We start from the raw sequence: 20,292 nt of genomic DNA, 5'->3' as shown, positions 1-20,292 counted from the left end.
CACCGGCAGCCCACCTTCGCCAAGCTCTTGCCTCCAGCTGGAGTTTGGGCTCCACCCTGGGTCCTGCCATAGAGGCGGAGAACAATCAGAAATCTAGATCCAAAAGTATTGGGATACTTTGAGAAAGCAGCTTTCTCAGACTTGTGAATCTACTTGTGTGAAGGAGCTTACAAAGCCCTGAAAATTGGAGGTACTGTGCCTTTATGGAAACATAAAAATAATAAAATTCCATGCAGGAGCTTTCTTCAGAAATCCAGGAGTGATAGGACTCCTTAGAACAACTTTATCGTTGCTTTGGAGGAGGAGGAAGATGTGAGAGAACTAAGTGTGTTTTTGGAGACATAGCTTAACTTGTGTGGAGCAGGTTACTTCATTTTTCTGTGCCTCAGCAGTCTTATTTGTCAGGCGGAAGAATTAATGGGATCCACTTCAGGGGGTTGTGAGCATTAAATGACATGAGGCATGTCAAGTATTTAGAACAAGGAGTTCTCAATAAATATTAGCTACATAAATATTAGAACTTGGTGTTTGCCTACCTGAAGCCTTGTTTTCCATCTCCAAAAACAAATGTTTATGTCTTTGGTTGCCACCTTCAATAACTCTAATAATGATTATAAGATAGGAGAGTGTTGCCACCTCCCAATTTACTGGGGACTTCTGCTGAACTTGGCTGTACCTCTCTATATCTGAAGTCTCAGCAACTTTCTCTAATAAACAGCCTTCTATGTCTCTTGCATGATAATTATTTTACTTCATTTTCTTTTACATACACTACAAGTTGATGAAGTCTCATTCCCTTTTCTATGCTTCAAACGTATAGATTTTTATCTTGTTCTTTGTGTTGTCCTTGCAGTCCTGGATAAACCAAGGGACTAGAAACAAACTACCTTTTAATTAAATAAACATAGAGATTATGCTCCAGTGCCAGACTGATACCATAATTTTCCTGCTCATTAAAGAAATGGATACCCTGTGATTTAGGATGCAGTGGTAATTAGTAGTTAGAGACCAATGATCTGGGTTGAGATATGCACCATCTTCTCATTAGACATAATATCCAACACATAGCTACCATATTATTCACTATCATCAATGCTTAGTCCATTGTTCCATTGTCATTTAATTCATGTAGACAGTATTTATTTTATTTTCATTTAGAAATTACATGGTTAGCATATCTATGTTTAATTACAATTTCATCAATATTGCTTGAAAATTTACATTCATGTAAGGCAACGATAATAATAGTATCAATATTAATTATAATAGAAGGCATTTGTTTTTAAGGCACTGTTTTGTGCCAGGCCCTACCCTAGGGAATTTATATGTTTTAGTCCCACTATTCAGGTGGGTATTACTATCTTTCTTATAGACGAGGATACAGGGATCAAGTCATATGAACAAAGTCACCCACTGCATTCAAGTCATCATTTCTAAATGAGAGGAATTTCTGACAAGAAAAGCAAAGGAGAGACTAGCATAGATTAAATGAATCAGCCAGGGAGACAAAGAAAGCTGGAATGACAGCCGTCTTACCTGGAGACCAGCAGCTACCCAATTCTACTGTAATGTCATCCAGGGCTACCAGTCCACAGTCCCAGAAACTTTTGCACAGGCTCATGAAAACCACCTGCAATTCAGAAAAATAAAACTATGAATTTTGTTAACTGAAAACTGGAAACTGTTACAACCTGGGATGTAATTAGCACAACAGGTGTGCAGAAGGAAACTACAGGCACCTCTTTGCTGCCCAGGAACTACAGATGAATAAAGGTTAACTATTTATACATGACCTTGGAATTACTTTCATTTTTAAGCAGAGTCAAGCCCACAATGATATGTTGTGTACACTAATGCTGACATTAGTTTGCATCATTTAAAGAACTGAGAGAGGAAAGCAAGAGGTTAACAGGATGGCAGAGGAAAACCAGGAAGGTTTTAAATATTTTCCCCAGATAAACTGCAAAGTGCATACAGGGTTGACGGTAGTCCAAGAATTTTTACAAACACTTCCAGTGCAAACACTTTTGATTTTTTTGGAAATGACTTTCTGGCAATGAGTTTCATTCATATGGTGAACAAAGTCCCAGTGATTTGCCATCTGGAGATTTAGGTTCCATTTCCAAAGTAAAGATCTACATCCCTTGATGTTATCGTTAATAAAAGCCAGAAATGCAGTTATTTTACCAGGCCAAACATTTGTACTGTTGTATATGAAGGAGAAACAAATCTACCATAAGTTACTAAATTCATTGTGCCAAAGAGAGAGAGAAACGTCTTGCATTTCTTTCCATTAAGCCAATTTAAAAGTCTTCTTTTCATATTTCGGATGAGCCAAGAGCACTTTTCAAAACATTTATATTAAATTTTTACTGTACTTTGAGGTTTACAAAGCTGCTTCACCAGGTTTAGGAGGTTAATGAGCACAAGGTCATTTCAATCCCTCCAATACAAATATTAATTCAAACAAAGACAAAGAAATATAACAGAAAACAACCCAATTTATGAAAATGAGAACATTTTATTTTTTTAGGTTCTAATATTCAGTATATTATGCCTCAATTTATCCATGTTATCAGTAGGAATCCTTTGCTCTGATCAGATCCACCAGAACATAGACTTTATTTAAAAAGAAATTTAAAAATCACATGAGTCTACCACTATGCAAAATATAAAATATCTCAAGCCAATATCTTCAGCATAACTACTAATTGTTAGATGTCTGAAATTTTACTGGGACTGTATTCATATTACTTTAAATTACAAAAAGGATAGCTTGGAGATATAATAATGTATGACTATATATATTTACAGGGAAAAAAATAAAAGGGGATGTTTGTGGTTTTTTGTTTAAATTCCATTAATTTTCTTACTTCATAGATTCTAGGGATGATCTGAATATGTAAAATATTTCACTTGCAAGATTTATGCATGGGAACTTATTCTGCATCTGCAGAGCAGAGTTCTGTGTCATGAGCCCTGAAGGCAGTAACATTTTATCAGCAATTTTTCTTGTTACATGGGAAGGAATAGTAATCTGTCTCCTAATTTACTGAATTAATTGTGCTGCAAAGAGAAAAGTCTTGGCTTTCTTTTCCTTTGGCACCTTTAAAGTCTATTTTTCACATGAATAGTGAAAAAGTACTTTTTTTCAAAATGAATCTGTGGTAGTGAAATGATTCACCATGTAAATTATTACCTAAATAGGACTCAGACATTTTGCATGTAAATGTATCCTAAAGAGGAGAAATGTTAACAGACTTTCACATGTTTACTACAGCATTATTTTATAATGACCATAAAATCAAGCAAGCAAGCAAGCAAATGCAACAACCCAAGACTTCAAAAATAGAGGAAATAAACAAACTACGGTATGGCAATCTAAGAAGTAGGCAATCATTAGCTCTGATAACTTGCAAATATTATTTAGAAGTACAGAAATATATTCCTCTCATAATGTTAACTGGAAAAAACAGTTCATAATAGCTGAAATTAAAATAAAACAAAATAAGATAAAAATACATAGGAAAAAACCTGAAAATTAACCAAATGTATAATGATTATGTTAGATTTACGAAATTATGGGTATTAAATAGAATTTCTTATTTTCTAACATTCTTTAATTTTGCTACTTTTATAATTGAGGAAAAAAAGAAGGAATCAGGATGTCTATAATTAACACATGGAATAATGAGGTATTGTTTTTCAGATTGGCATTGTTTATTTATTTTTTATTTTTTTTGCGAGTCAAAAAACATTTATTGGTTCACTCACTTTACTCCCACATAAGAAAAGCTCTCTGTTGTTTTCAGTCATTTGATATGTACATAATTCCAGTAGAGAAATCCTGAGAAGATGACAAAAAAAAAAAAAAAAACCCCAAAAAACAACAACCCTGATTCTTATTCTCCTTCAGTGTATTTCAACTCATTGGCTTATTTCCAGGTTTAAGATCCAAAGGCACTATTTGTTGGAGGAGAATTGACTTTAGGAAATATACCAATATCTCTAAAGTTAACACATAGGAAAGTTTGTCTCATTCATTCATTCAACAAATATATGTTAAGCTGACAGGTTTGGGCAGCACACCAGGCTAAACACTGAAAATATACCACTAAAGACCAGTTCACAATTCCTTATCTACAATTTGGAAGTGCTCAAAACTGCAATTTTCTTCTGAAATTCTGTGCAAAAATTAATTTGGCTGCAAAACTAGCTCTCAGCTAACATGAGGCGATATATGGTCTCAGATTGGCATTGTTTATTATAACACCCATGAGGACATGCAGCTGTTTAAATTTAAATTAAATTAAATTAAAAATTCATTTCTTCAGGTGTACTAACAACATTTCAAGTGCTCAATAGCCAGCTAGAGCCAGTGGTTAAGTTGGACACAGCAGATATATAACATTTCCTCACTGCAGAAAGTTCCATGAGATAGAGCTTCCTGGCTCCTTTTGGACATTCTAAACAAATTTGTGAACTGCTGCTGTGGGTTAAGTGAAAAGCTAAAGATGTTCTGAACAACAGCAACCGACTCTGTTATTCCTATCTTAGAGCTTTTTCCTCACTTAGAACACTGGCCAGACCACATGCTGTTCTGCCTGATAAAAGATCCACAAAGTCAGTCAGCTATGTACTAGCCTCAAACTATGGCCTCAGACCTCACATCTGTTTGGCAGTTGTCTATCAGCATTCCAACACACAACAGAAACATGACAAGATCAGCTTGTTTGGTCTAACACATTGGATTTCCAACCTGCTATTAATAACACCAATAATATCAGCTCCTGTTCTTGTGCTGCCATCTTACATCTTGAGGGCTCCTTGAGGTGGAGGTTATTTTAGGGCAGTTGGTGACTGGGTAAGCTGATGGCTGACACAGGCAAAGAGAAAGCAAAACATTTTGGTCTGTTCTTAACAACTCTGTCCCTGGGTCCCATTAGAATGTGACAAAAAGAAATTGCCTATGGTCTAAATTCTTGAGGGGATTAACCTCTCATTTATTTATAGATTTTTTAAAAACAGTGTTTATTTCATTTGAAGCAGTATTTCAAAGCAAACAGAATATCTCTAAAGACTGGGGGAAAAAATTGTAGGCAACTTGAATGTATAATAATCTCTATCTGAGAGACGAGAAGAAGTGGGACAAAGTAAACCGATATCCCTTAGGTGTTCCTGATTTTATGCAAACTTAAAAGTTAGGGGCAAATTAGATTTGTGTAAATCAGTTTGTTTCAGTGCACTAAAGGTTCCAGTCCTTAGAGACCGGTGATACTTTAAAATTTTTGTTTTGATAGACAATATGAATTGTTAAGAAAACTTACCTAGACTAACTTTGTAAATACAAATAGGCAGTGAATGGAGAGCTGTAAAAACGTATCTGCAAGCAAAGAACTTTAAATATAGTCAAGTAAGGATCAAACTACTATTTAACTTACTTTTTATCGTACTAAAAATAGACATTGTACACGCTCATTTATCTACAGCAGTGTGTTCCCGTTTCAGCACTATTGATATTCTGAGCTAGATAATTCTTTGTTGTAGGGGACTGTCCTGTGCATTGCAGGATGTTAAGCAGCATTCCTGGTCTCCACCCACTAGGTACCAATATCACCCTCAAGTTATAATAATCAAAAATGTCTCCAGATATTGCCAAATGTCCCTTTGGGGAGGGGGCAGGGCAAAATCTCCTCTGGCTGAGAACCACTAGTCAAGGGTGGTAGAAGATTGCTGTGTGGATTATAAAACCCCACTTGCTAAATTGTATTATGCATAGTCCCTATGTGAGGCACTTTCAGATCTATTTCCTCCTTTTGGATTCACTATCAATTTCAACCAATTTATTCTCCCTAGTCAGAGCAGGACAGTTGTTTATGTTTTAAAAGCAGACTAGATGGAATTAGTTTTCTCTTCCTCTGCACATCACCAGGTGGTGGTTCTAATGAGCAATGAAATATCCTCAAGCTCTGGAAATAAAAGGCAAGGAGCAAAAAAGCAAAAGTGAGAGAGACTAACACTTCAGCTGAATAATCATCCCTGAGATGATTAGGGCTTTACTGTTCCAATTTCCTGCTTCAGAAAACTGCAGATTGTCAAAGGGCAGAGAATCTCTTCTAGGTTTTCATTTGTCTCCCTTTAAAAAAAAAAAAAGAAAAAAAGACCTACTCTCTCAAAATAACATAATGACAGGCAGCAGATTCTAAAGAGCAACTGAGCAGACTTTCCTCATAGTATATAATTTTATTTCTCTCCTACAGTTTTTTTGGCAGGTGTCAGGAGCAGGAGGAATAGATCGGAGAGAGGGTCTGCACAGAAAACTGGCCACAAGGCTGTGTTAATTAGAGGGGCTGGTTAAAGCATATAGGAAAAAAAAAAAGTAGAGAAACAGATCTGTCAAGTACTTATTTTCCCAAACCAAATCAGGCTGAATGTTTAAAAGAATTAGGGTTACTGATTTTAACTTTATGAAGAATCAGTTTAAGTGCTCCTCCACACAATGAGTAGAATTTTGCTGAGAGGAGGGAATGAAGGTTTGCAGGGAGCTGTGGGAGATACAACCACAAACCTTTGCCGTGTAGTTAAAAAAGATTATTCATATTTAAGAGCTAAACACTGGCTGAAGTGACTGGTTTTTCACTGGCTTTTAAAGTAGTTTCCATGGCCTGCCCGAGAGATATAGTCGGCCAGGTTGCTGGGTTTGTGCACCACCTATTTTACCAATTGAAGAGCCCCAGTTGGGCCAGTAATTAGTATGTGAATGATAGTTTCCAGAAATGGCCTTCCATCTTCACACAGAAACATTTCAATTCCATGCCAACAATACCATAAATTACCCCTGTTCACAAAACAAACCTGGGTAGGTTCTTGTTATAAGTGGTGGACCTCAACAATTTACCAGAGGGTTTGATTCTGGGTTAAATTTAACTTCTCTTCTGATGAGGTTTAAAATCTTTTAAAATCATTTGCACAGACAAATTTGGATATGGTGACTAGAGAGTTGGTAGAATAATTATTCACAAAATTACTATAATCCAGTCAGTGAAATTCCAGAGCCCTTCATTAAGATGCCAGGGACACAACTGCAGGATATCCCATACTATACTATATAATGCAATCATATTCATTTAACTGTCTGATAATAAGTTATAAGAGAATTTTTAAAATAAAAAAATTAAGCAAAACAGAAATGTCAACATCAGAGACTTGGCTAAAAGGGTGGAATTTTCACAAATCCCTAAAGACAGGCTGTGTGGAGCTTTATCTAGAAAATGAGTATAAGACTTTAGTATTTTTAGAATCCAGCCATGTTTTGGGAAATAGTTGCTAAACTGTAACAGCACGCCTTCTGCAGATACTATATTTGGTCTTCAGATCCCACAAAAGGCAGAATAACCATGTGGTTTTAAATAAGTCTTTAGCTGACCAACACTTTTTTCCTTAAAAGAGCCATCTGTTTTGTTTTTTCCTGTTTGAAACCCCATCTGATTTAATTCAACTCTTGGCTTTGACAAACAACAAAGATTGAGCAGCTTGCAGCTTTACCAGCATGAGTCCTTCAGGGTAGAGGGCACCCTGTGGTAGACCTGCAGATCTACAGCCAAAGTTTTTCATTGCTGTTTGGGTAGGAAATACCCAGATCTCTCGACTCACTGATTTCAGAAATCTGCATTATTTTCAAATCGTTTGGTCACTGACAAAGGAAGGGTGATTCCAGAAGAGACCTCAGAATTGGTCAATATTTAAAATGAGGAAAATGCCCAGAGACCCTGTGATATAAGCTCAAGGTCACACAATGGCCAGCTGTAGACACAGGCGTGAAACATCACACTCCAAATCTCTGATAGACCATATCTCATTCATTATACAATCTGCTCACTTTCTCCTTTTTGCTTGAGTTATTTTAAAATACGATTCTGAAAGTCTTGGAACTCTCCAATTAATAGCAGTGGACCAAATATGACTTTGACCTGTATTTGTAACTAGCTTCCTGTCATTTTGCCTTGTGTCTGTTGACAAAGAGTTTTTGATCACCTAGCACAAAATCCTGAATCTTAAATAGCCTGTGACTCAATTTCAGGACTGGCGAATGTCGAAAGCTCTCCCCTCAGGCAGTGACCTCTCCTCTCCATAGTGGGTTCCCTCACCTCAGTGATATCCTTCTCTCCCTGAGCTGATGACCTGATATCTGCTCCACATGGAAAATTTAGGCCCACAGGAATGAATCTCCTCAGCTCCCCACATCCACACCTTTGGTCTTATCTTCATTTGCACCCGTTTTCACTTCCTTTCCTTTGTTTTGGGAGCAAGGTCTTTCTGACTCCAAAGTTCATACTCTTCTTATGTGGACCATAAATGAGTAATTCTGTACAATTAGCATTGAGGATCTAAATGGAAAACAGACATGAAAAGCCTCTGAAAAAAGGAACATTAGACAAAGGTAAAATGGTATCATTTCTAGTGTTTTAAAGTCTAATTCTACACCCTAATAATAAGGACATTATTAGATATAATTATCCCATAAACCTTTCATCATTACTGAAGGAAATAGGTGTGAATGCCTTCCTGGACATACAATGTGGTTTATCTCTGGGCCACCTCCCTTAGGGAGGACTCCTGGTCAAACACTACTATTTTATTATTTTTAAAATTTCCTTGATTATAAATGAAGTTGGATACATCTGTGTATTTATTTTCCAGCAGTATTTTTTTTTCGATTTGCCTGTATACATTCATTGCCTGCTTTCCTATTTCTTAGTTCATCTTTGCTTACTGATTTATTAGAGTAAATTTATATATTAAATGTATTAGGGGTTTATCATATATGTTGCAAATTTTTTTTTCCTGGCTTGACATTTGCCTTTCAAATATGTTTCTTAGGCAGTCCTTATTTGGAGAATGAAATTAAGGGAGAACTAAATGTCTTGGTTTGGAGACTGAGATGAAATAGGCAGACCACAAATAGTAATGTGTCCTTGAGCACCACGTAGATATACTTGTAACCTGACATTGAACAGAAAATAGGAGCTCACGGCCCATCAATGGTGCGGTGGGAGGTGCCATAGGGAAGTGGCTTCTCTGGAGAGAAGTACCTGGAGAGAGACTTCTACTAGAGGTGGGTATGGCAAAGACTGAGCACAAAATACCCAGAGAAAGTCACACAGGAGCAGGAGAAAAAGATGGGGCCATCTATGCAAAAAAAAAAAAAAAAAGTATTCCTTCATAGGGAAAAGTAGAGAGCATCTTTATAAATGTGCGAATTGTCAATTTCCAAGTAAATGAATTGAACTTACAGCTAGAATGGCCTGCAGATACTCACCTGGTCTAGGAGCTCAGAAAACCTGGTCTATGAGCTCAGAAGAACCACAGAGAATCTCAGTGTGAGCATCAATGTGCCTCGTTCAGAAAACTTGGGAAAAGATTCCCCCAAAATGCAGCCACTGTTAAGACTGTAAGATCCTCACAAGATTGGGAATTTGGAAGTGTGGAGGGAGGTTGTGTTTTCAGGTTTATAACCAATCTTGGGAATAAATGTTTGTTTAATTAAGCTTATTAATAAAACTATGGAGAAAGAATGCTTATTCTGTCTTTTCAGACATCTCTATGGTGCTGGGAGGACAAATGTGGTGATCCAGTAATATTCCATGAAATTAATTCCTTGGGAAAGTTATGAAAGAATGCACTGACATACACACTGTGCTCATGTGAGCTGTGTGTTAGCAACTACCAGTTGTGCTAATCCATCTTTCCAGTCATTTCCCCAAAAGTTGACATGAAACACAGAAGTCCTCAACAAATACATGAAAGGAGATGAAAGAGAAGGAAAACCAGTGTATCTCAATCCTGCCTTACTTGCATTTAAAGTCATTTGTAATTCCTGGACCGACAGCTGACAGTGAGTTTAGCTTGGAAGAATGCAACACTAGGTTCCTTTTCCAAACTTAGCGCCTCTGTTCAATTTCCCATTATAACTTATTCCACTTGACAGTGTAATTTTCCTGGCTCTGTGTATGGAACCACTCTAATCTGTTCTACGATGTGTTGATTATCTTGTCAGAAATTAATGATCTTGCTATTTCTACTTTGTACTCAGCTGCCCTGCTTTAATTATGCTGAAACATTAATATTCTGCAACAGCCATTTCCCAAAGTTCCCAGACATCATGACATGTGATAGGAAATCTATCTTTTCTCATCTATCTTGTCTACACATTGGTTTTCTGGTTCCTTAAGTCCATTTTAGCAGGGTGTCTTGTTATTAAATAGCCAACTATTTATAAATCTCTCCAGAAACACACTAGACCTGTTCTTGTATCTGAGCCAACTGCTAAGTCTTGTCTTTACAAATTTTAGAACCCTAGATGTTTTACATCTAGTTAAACTTTCATTATTAAAGTGCAAAGTGAAAAGGAAGATTTTAAAAGCAGAAATTCAAATTACAGACTTAAATTTCACTGATGTTTTGCTAAAAGAAGATGATGAATGTGAGAGGGAAAAAAGAAATAGAGAAGGCTTTCCACAAGGACTGTGCTGCACAATATTAAAAGATAGTTCCTGACATTAAGATGTCTAAAGATATAATAAGAGGTAGAGGAGACTTAGTGGACATCTTAAAACAGGTTTTTATTTCATAGAGAGGTGACATGACATTCTGATTTATGTCAATTCATGCCAGAGTCAAGACTGAAGCCAAGTCTTCTTATTCCTGACCTGGAATCTTTTATTATACAATCTCATTCTAACAAAACATGAGTTAATGACTTACATAAGGTTCAGAGAGGAAGGGGCTCTTGAGATGGAATTTGAGAGAAGGGTAGGATTTTCGCAGGTATGATGATTCCTGTAGCAAGATCAATGGAAGTATTTGCTGTTGATAAACCCTTTGAGGGAGAATTGGGGGAAGAAGGCAAGGATCTGAAGAATAAGAAACTGCACTGGAGCCTAATCAGTCATTGAGGGCACATTTCCCAAGACGTATGAAGACTCAAGGAATGGGGTAAGTTGGCAACTTAAATGGGTAAAAAGGTGAAAGGAAGGTTTGCTGTCTGTTTGTCTGACCAACATACGTTGGCAGTATGCAAAGGACCAATGGGAATTGAAGATTTATGGCAGAAGGAACAATTTATGAAATAAGGTCCCAGAGGAGACACAATGATTAAATCAAATGTATAAATGACTGGTTGATTTTGACTAAGAACAAGGGTAGTGCTTCCCTTGTCAGATTCATCAGGTGACAAAGAGAGGCAGGTGAGGATTCCGAGAGGAACAGAATTGAAGGGGCTTGTGTTCAAGGCCTTCATTCTTTTGGGAGATGAACCCAAGAGGGAGGTCACATCCTAAGAACGAGGTAGAGAGAATCAAGTTGGAAACTTGTGAATGAAGATGGATTTGAACCTTGAGGGTGGGGAATCAGAAAGGAAGTCAGTGAGAGATGATCTGAAGAAAAGGCTTTCCCAGCAGCATGGAGGGGACAGTGGAGATGAGTCTTATTTTTCACAGCTGTGCTGAGCAGCTCAGGAAAAAGAAGAAAATAGCTGCTGAGGTTCCCAGGGGTTAAGAGAACCAAGGTGGGAGAAGCCAGAGGGACCCGTGGGTGAGGAGAGTATGACGTGGAAGTGAGTGTACCACTGACTACAGCACAGAAGGGAGGATGGAAGATCTGAGTTGGGGGACAGGGAAGGGATAGGAAAATTGAGAGGGCTGGTGAAACCTCCTATCATCTTTAGGACTAGGTAAACGGTATCATGTAAGCTGCTCCAAAAAAGAAAAAAAGAAAGTTACAGCTTTTGGTTTTAATACATACCATCACAAAAAGCCCCAAACCAGACTCAGCATATATGTGTCTACATGTATCCTTATAACTGCTCCAGCAGCATCGTCCTGCATTACAGTGTTCACCTTCAAATTCCTTGCAGGACAAATTGTACAGGTGCTGGGCAATGAGCGATTATGGTTTATATGATCCAAAGACAGAATGAGTTAATCTTCCTTCTTCTTTTGATGGATTTAGGTTGTTCTTCCTTGCCATGAACACATACTCATTGATAGTTCAGTTCTCTTTCCAACTATGTACTGAGTACCCACCCTGTTCCAGAAACTGTGTTTGCATCAGAAATAAAAATAATAAATGAGACACAGATCTCAGTTCTCCAGAAGCTGACAGTATGATGTAAGCTAATGTAGGCAGGCAGGTAAGCAGACAATTTCAATATAATGCATAATGCTATGACACTGATGCCAAGAAGGGCTACACAAGACAAGGGCTCTACGTCCAGTCCTCTGAGGAAACTGCCACCTTACACAAGGTTAAACAGGATTCCTTAATGTAGAACTTACCAGAGTTCCTAATATGTTACTGTGCGGTGTGACTCTTCATGTGTGTATGTAGGAGAGGAGAGATTTAGTATGCAAAATTTCCCCAACTCATCTGACCACGGAACCCTTTTTCCATTGGGAACAACTCAAGGGATTTGTACTCCATGGGTCATACTCTGAGAAGTGTTAGCATAAGGTTCTTGCTGGGTAAAAAAAAATGTATTTATATTTTTCAAGACTGACCAGATGGGGATTTTCTGCATCTCCATAAATGACTTTTGAAGTTTGTTTTTTAATCTACACTGGAATAAAGATGTAGACTTCCCAGGGTTTCCCATGCAGATTTTAATGACTGCTGAGCTGATCATTAAGCCAGACCCAGATGAAAGAGAGTGTCTGGTCATGCTCTCATTTATGGGCCGTTTAACTTTTTTTTTTTTCCCAAAAGGAATATTTAATGAATACACTATTGAGTTCCTCCCAGGGCTCCTAATTAACAGACAACTTAACGATCTTTGTTAAAGGGAAAACTAGCTTCAGGTCAGAAAATGTTGCAGGACCTAATATACGTGCTACAGTGACTGAGTATAATGTCAGTCCAATGATTTGAACACTTAAAGGCTAATGTCTGTGCTCCATCCATGCGGACTTTCTGACCATGGCTCTCTAGTCTCTCCTGACATTTGGCTTTTAGGAAAAGCATTTTGGAGTAAATTCTTCCCTCTCCTCATGACCATCTCTACAGTATAAAAGTCTCAGGGTTAACTCTTGATTACCTGCTCTCTATTTAGTAATGTGCTGGGGGAAAACAGATCAAGAAAAAACCATCTCATGATTCATGCCCTTTCAAAATGTTTCTAAAACATTATAAATAAATTGTAGGCAGTTGATGATTGTGTAAATGCAGCCATTCCATTAAGAAAGTCTAGTACTATTAAAATAAAGATTTATTTCAGACCTGATTTTTAGTTCAAAGACTACTTCCCAGCAAAAGTCAAGGAACAGAATCATCCACATACTAAAGCGATGTTGCCTATGAAACTTCATGAGAATCAGGACCTAGAAAAAACACTTCAGTCTCTCTGTCTCTCTCTTCTCTCTCTCTTTCTCCCCTCCTCTCTCCAGCTACATTTAACAAATGCTAATTATGTGCCAGACACTATGCTTAGCACTTTCCATGATGCTTCATAATCCTGTGAGGTAGGTACTACTAGTAGACCCATTTTATGCATTAAGAAAAGCAAGGCTTAGCAAGAATCACTTAAATTAGCCCAAATTATAACGGCATAAGTGACTGAGAACCCACATCCAAGTCTCTTAAGCATTATGCTATATTCCCCTCCACCCCACAGATCTCCCTTATCTGTGCTGAACCATTTTGAATTTTGACCCCTCCTGGGAGCCAAAGTTATTTTTAAAATAGAGAAACACAGTTAATAATAAAGCCCTAGACATTTTTACAAGTCTGGAGTTTGGGCTGGGTTCCCCTTCTTACCTGATCCTACACTTTAACATTAGCCAGGAGAGGGCTGGGGGGCATAAAGGTACAGTATAAAAAGCATGGATTCTGGATTTTAATGGAAGTAGTGGGGATTGAACCCAAGACCTTGTGCATGCTAAACACACACTCTACCACTGAGCTATACCCACCACCCTAGATCCTGGATTTTAGATGACTGGGATTTACCTCTCAGCTCTGCCTTTTAATAGCTTTGTGCTGTTGAACAATGTCCCTAATTTCCTGCACAAGCTTTTCTCATCTGTTAAATGGGGCTATAAGGCCTTCCTTGCTAGGGTGTTGTGGCATCAAATGAAGTCATACATGACGAATGCTTAGCACAATGCCTGGCACAGGGAAAGTGCTCAATAAAAGTTCCTGTTATTGTTGGCAGCTGTGACATCATGCAGAATCTCTCCATATGCCAGAATAGTCTCAGGGAAATTCTTACCAGTGCTATCATTCCTTAAGTAGAAATATATATTACAGTTTCCATCAAACATTATGTAGGGAAGATAGCAGGGAGCTATTAACTGAATCAGCTCTCTGTCCTTAAAACAATCTGGGTAAGAGCTAATATGGAAATAAAGGTAAAGAAACATCTAATGCAGCTGGAGGAATAACCCTCCCAGACTTCAGACAATACTACAGAGATACAGTGATCAAAACAACATGGTATTGGTACAAAAACAGTCATATGGACAATGGAACAGAATAGAGAGCCCAGAAATAAACCCACAAACTTTAGGTCAATTAATCTTTGACAAAGGAGGCAAGAACATACAATGGAGTAAAGATAGTCTCTTCAGCAAATGGTGTTGGAAACACTGGACAGCTGCATGTAAATCAATGAAGTTAAAAAACTCCCTCATGTCACACACAAAAATAAACTCAAAATGGCTTAAAGACTTAAACATAAGACAAGACACTATAAACCTCTTAGAAGAAAACATAGGCAAAACATTATCTGACATAAATCTCAGCAATGTTCTCCTACGGCAGTCTACCCAGGCAATAAAAATAAAAGCAAAAGTAAACAAATGGGACCTAATTAAGCTTGTAGGTTTTTGCAAAGCAAAGGAAACCATAAGCAAAACAAGAAGACAAATTACAGAATGGGAGAAAATATTTGCAAAAGATGAGACTGACAAGGACTTAATTTCCAGAATATATAAACAGCTCATACAACTCAGCCATTCATTTCTAGTAGAACATGATCTTGGGTTAGTCTAACTTTGAATTAGAATGCCAACGGCACTAAAAGGAGATATTTTACATCACTTACAGGAATGCTATGAGAATTAAATAAAATAACAGATGGTGCCTCTGCCCCAAGGCAGGCTGGGGGCCTCACTTTCTCCAGCTGAGTGAGAACAGTCTTCTTCAAGACTGAATAGAAACCCCGAGCACTCAAAGATACCTGTGGCCAAAGGCAGCCTTCAGACATTCTATAGACTATGGTTCAAACCCCAGCTCTGCCGCTTACCAGCCTTGGAAGGCTCATTCTTTTATTTTATCCATGTTTCATTTATGGAAGAAGATAGATGGACAATGAGCAAGTAAACAAACAAATGACATACTTTCAGATTGGGGTAAATGCTAAGAACAAAATAAACTAGGCAATATGATGAGAAGTAATTGAGGGGGTGGGTTACAGACTGGGTGGTCAGGGAAGTTCCTTTCTAAGAGGAAGCACTTGACCAGGACAGTAGAGTGAGAACTGGTTAGACACAGGATAGCTGGGGGAGGGGCATCCCACACAGAGGGGACTGCAAGGGCAATGTCCCTGATGAAGGAAAGTCCTTGGGACTCTGGGGACAGAGAGAAGACCAGTGTGACAATGTGGATTGTGTGACTGTGTGAGCATGGGCAGGGTGAAGGGAGATGAAGTGAGTGCAGTAGGCAGGGACCAGGGCCTTATAAGCCACAGGAGAGAATGGTGCTTTATTCTAAAGACTATAGGACAGTTCCATGCAGGAGAGTGGCCTGATCCTATTTCTGTTCCAAGACGATGATTCTGGTGGTTGCATGAGAGTGTGGAGAGCAAGGTGGAAGCAAAAAACCAGTTAAAAGACACAAAGCCGTTTAGGTAAGAAATGATGGTGTCTTAGACTAGGGCAGTGGCTGGGGAGATGGAAGTGGGCATATATGAGATGTGTTTTCGAGGTAATAACTATAAGGATTTTGTCTGGATTTGGGGGGACAGAAATAAGGAAACAACCAGAATTGAACTATTTTAACTTTTTAAAACTTCAGTTTCTTCATTTGTAAATTTGTAATATACAGCATGGTGGTCATAGTTAACAATACTGTGCTGTAGATGTGAAAGTTGCTAAGAAGGTGCTACTGTATAGCACAGGGAACTGTATTTAATACCTTGTAATGGCTTAATAATGAAAAAGAATTTGAAAAGGAAATATATATATATATATATGAATCACTATGCTGTACACCAGAAATTAACACATTGTAAATAGACTATATTTCAGTTAAAATATGTGAACAGGAAAGAGACTAAAAGAAAATGTGTGCTAACAGCAGTTATCTCCTAGAGGAGGGATTATGTACAGTTATTTTCCTTTTTTATGATTTCTTGTGATTTCCAAATTTTCGGCAATATGTTAAGCATATAATTTAAAAATAAATCTCACGTAAAAATTTTAAAAAAGAAACTTGCTAAGAGGGCAAATCTTAAAAGTTCTCCTCACAGGAAAAAACTTTTGTAACTATGTGAGGTGATGCATGTTCACTAGACTTACTGTGGTGCTCATTTCACAGTATATACAGATCTCAAATCATTATGCTGTACAACTCAAACCAACATACTTTTATATGTCACTTATACCTCAGTTAAGGAAAAAAACGAAGACTTCAAAGCCAGTAAGTGGTAGAATTGAGATTTAAAGCCAGAGAGCCTCCTGTGTCACTGCCCCTAATTACTGTGTTACCCTGTCTCTGAGATGATGGAGGAGAGGCCTAGGCAGCCCAGGGAACACTAACCTGTTCTGGGGAGTGGGCCAGCGGAGGAGTCTCTGTGGAAGGGAGGTTTAAGCCATGACTGAATTAACAAGAGTCTATGCAGAGGAAACTGGGTGTGCAATGACCCAAGGTAGGAGACAGCAGTGTGTTCCGGGAACCGACTGCAGTGTGATTAGAAAGGAGGTAGTAAGAGGCAAAGCTGGGAGGGGCAGAGCGCGAGGGCCTTTTCCCTAAGAGCAACAGGAAGCCAAAAGGTCACTGCAGGGGAGGCTTCCTCATCACCCCTCTGCTGCTGGACAGAGCGCAGATCTGAGGGAGTAGGGGTGGAATGCAGGTGGGATTTGCTCCTAATTTCAATTTTCAGGATCGACTTATAGAGCAATGGTTTTCATCCAAGGATGGCATGGCACCACAGGGGCCATTTGGAAATGTGTAGAAATAATTTGGGTTGTTACTGTAATTGCAGATGGCAAAATCCCAGTCATGTGAGGCATGGCCCTCACCAAGGAAGAACTGTCCTCTTCCAAATCCCAAGGAGCCCATAATGGGAAATCCTGCCACTGGCAAGGCACAAAAGGCTTCATTGTAGGAATATAAATGTTTTAGCCATGATTGTGCAAAAGCAATGGTATAGCTGAAAGAATTGGGAAGTGGAGGGGACAAGTGAGGGAAGTGGAAATTCAGGGGTGAAAATATATTTGTCTTACATAGTGGGGTGTCAAGGGCCACTACCTAAAGTTTATGGGACTAAAATAGATGGTTAAGTGTATTAGTGTTATAAAGGGAACCGAGAGAAAAGTCAGAAATAAAAATATAACAAAATTGTGACGAGGAGAGAGAAAAGGAGAAGAAACAGTATAAATAAGCTAAATTCCCTATCTTTCACAGCAGGGAGTCAGCATTAACTAAGCACCGCTGAGGTTAATGAATCAAGAAATGGAGGCGGAAATGCAGTCTTTAGAATTATAGAGGAAAACATTAGAAAATCAGGAGAAAAAGCAGAATTGGAGTTTGAGTTGAGGGGTGTGGAGTGGTAAGGGAAACTCTGGCTTTTTATTTTATCCCCTCTCTGAAATATTGTTTTATGTTTCTTTCCACCCGTATATGTTGCTTAAGTCAGTGAACTTTAGTTTCCTGCCTTACTAAATCTCCCTCTATGGAGAGCAAATGGTTCTCTCACTCTCTGAGGAGCTGATGTTTAGCAGGGACCCACCCCAAACTACTGGCCACCTTCAGATAAGAGTCCAGAGTTTTCTAGTTTTGAACTGTAGCATCTCCTCATCCACATCGGGGCCGAATCCATAACTAGTTCCTTCTGAGGCTGTAAGAACTTGCCTGACCCCACCGGGTCTGGATCTAGTTTTCCTTAAGCAGCTGGGGAGCATCTGTGTGGTTGCTGGGAAGGTTGGAAGTCAGCCAAAGAAGAAAAGGGCACATTCTCTGGGGCACCATTATTAACCGGGGGGGCTTGCTCCCATTCCATGGGAGATGGGGAAGAGCCGGGACTCACTCTAAGGAGCGGGCAGATTACTAAACAATCTGTGTTTTGTGAGGAGAGGATATGGGGGAGAAGGGTGGAATGGGGCGGGCAGGGCATGAGCAGGAGTTAGAACCCAGCATGGCCTGAACCCTAACCCTCCAAACACCAGCTCTGCTGGGTCTCTATTGTCATTATTTTTCATAAGTCCAATTGGTAGAAGTACTTCTCTGTTTTTCTTTTCTCTTTTTAAAAAATATTTCTTTCTTCTAGGCTGAGAACAACATATACTTTAATTACATATGAATCAATTTTTTTGAACTATAGTCAGTTTACAATGTGTTACTTTCTGGTGTACAGCATGGTGATTCAGTTATACCTATATATACATTCTTTTTCATATTCTTCCATTATAGGCAATTATAAGGTACTGAATACAGTTCCCTGTGACTTCCCTGTTTTTCTATATAGCCCTTCCGTGAGACCATGAGGTTATACCGTTGTTAGTGGCTTATGTATCTGTATCTTAACTTCCTATCATCTGTGATCTCCTTCTCAGAAGTGGGCTCTGAGCCTCATTTATCTACATCCCCTGCACTGAGCATACACCTAATAAGTGCTGGTTGAATAAAGGAATAAATAAATGAATGGATAAATGAATAAGTAAATGAAAGTCAAATAAATGAATGAAATATTTATTATACTCTCCCTTTTTAAACAATTAGCAACACCGGGTGTGGAGTACAACCAAAATTCCATTATTTTCTGGTACATCCCTGATTATGTGGATCTAGTGTATGTTTGCTGTGTGTGTGTGTGTGTGTGTGTGTGTGTGTGTATTGTGGCTTTAAACTAATGTATAGCTACTGAACTTGGATTATTCACGTATTCCCTGTCTTTGGACTATTCTCAAGGAATCTAAGTTATAAACAACAAGCAAACTCCCTAGGTGACCATTATTCTGAGAGACAGAAAACTGAAAAGAACTGAAGGGTATAATTTGTGCATCGCTGGGGACAGGGTGTGGGGATGGGGCTCCCAGCTTGAACAGAAGAAAAACAACACATCATCAGTTGAAAATAATTAAACAGAGATTCACTAATCCAGTGTAGCAACAGAAAATTACGGAAAGGTTTTACTATACCTTGGTAGGCATGGGCTTCTTAAAGGTGATTTCAGCTTGCATCCAGACGCCCCTTGGAGACTCCAGCACAGACCAGATCTTTTCTTGAACCACGTGGTTCTCTTCAAAGATATAAACTGCTAGGGTGTCACTCATTTTTAAAAACCCATAGATGGCATAATAAAAACGTAAACAATACTGTAAGTTTCCTGGCAGGGAGGGACCGTAGAGCCTTCCAATGTAGCCAGGCTGAGATGTAAACTTTGTGTTGGCCAGCAAGAAATACCCTGCGAACAGGACATAGCATTCAGTGCATCAGCAATGGCAAACCTAAATAATCCAGCCCAGGTTATCAAGTGGGAAAACTTGGCTAAAGCAGTGGAATTTGCCAACAGAGATTATTTCCATAGGCTTTAAGTGATAGAAAGCATTTTCTAATGTCTGTGCCTTAAGTGATAAAAAAAATCTATGTGACTCTTTTGCTAATAAACCTTTTCCAATTCTAAGTAAACTGTATAAACCAGTATACATTTCCAACTGCATATGCTCGGATTCCAGTTATCAATCAGGATTTAAGCTTTTCATGAAGCAAAAAGGGTGAAGTCATCTTGGGGCTCCCAGCTGCCTGGGTCAACCAGCCAACTTAGACTGAGTATCCAGTCTTCAGTGGTAGAGAACATAAAGACCAGGGCAGATTCTCCTTCTTACCTCTGCAATGACCAGTGGACAGGGAGAGATTACAGGGCCTGGCAGTCCTTGAGTGGGTGCAGCTTGGGGTGGTTTGTATGTCTGGGCAGAGCTTACTACTCTCTTGGTTATATGTTAAACCTGCCCCTAAAAAGCAGGTTTTTAATCAGATGGACCCTCCAAGGTGCTGAAGTTCAGAATTCTTCCCTGATTT

The 20,292-nt window shown here is 38.7% G+C and overlaps 1 protein-coding gene across 2 annotated transcripts in view; it reads right to left on the bottom strand.

The window, feature by feature from the left end:
* MAMDC2 (MAM domain containing 2) overlaps positions 1–20,292 on the bottom strand; it is a 139,574-nt gene that overhangs the window by 25,368 nt on the left and 93,914 nt on the right. For both annotated transcript variants that reach the window (XR_838719.3, XM_010999853.3), the window contains exons 9-10: positions 19,413–19,678; positions 1,537–1,630 (exon numbers count right to left, since the gene is read on the bottom strand). Coding sequence is in view for 1 of the 2 variants with exons in the window: in XM_010999853.3 (XP_010998155.1) it covers positions 1,537–1,630; positions 19,413–19,678 (360 nt within the window). In the remaining variant the exon portion in view is untranslated. The remainder of the gene's footprint in view (positions 1–1,536; positions 1,631–19,412; positions 19,679–20,292) is intronic.

Source organism: Camelus dromedarius, chromosome 10, assembly GCF_036321535.1.
Source record: "Camelus dromedarius isolate mCamDro1 chromosome 10, mCamDro1.pat, whole genome shotgun sequence".
NCBI classification, from domain to species: domain Eukaryota; kingdom Metazoa; phylum Chordata; class Mammalia; order Artiodactyla; family Camelidae; genus Camelus; species Camelus dromedarius.
Note: the sequence above shows the minus strand (reverse complement) of the source record. Positions and strands in the feature narration are given on the sequence as shown.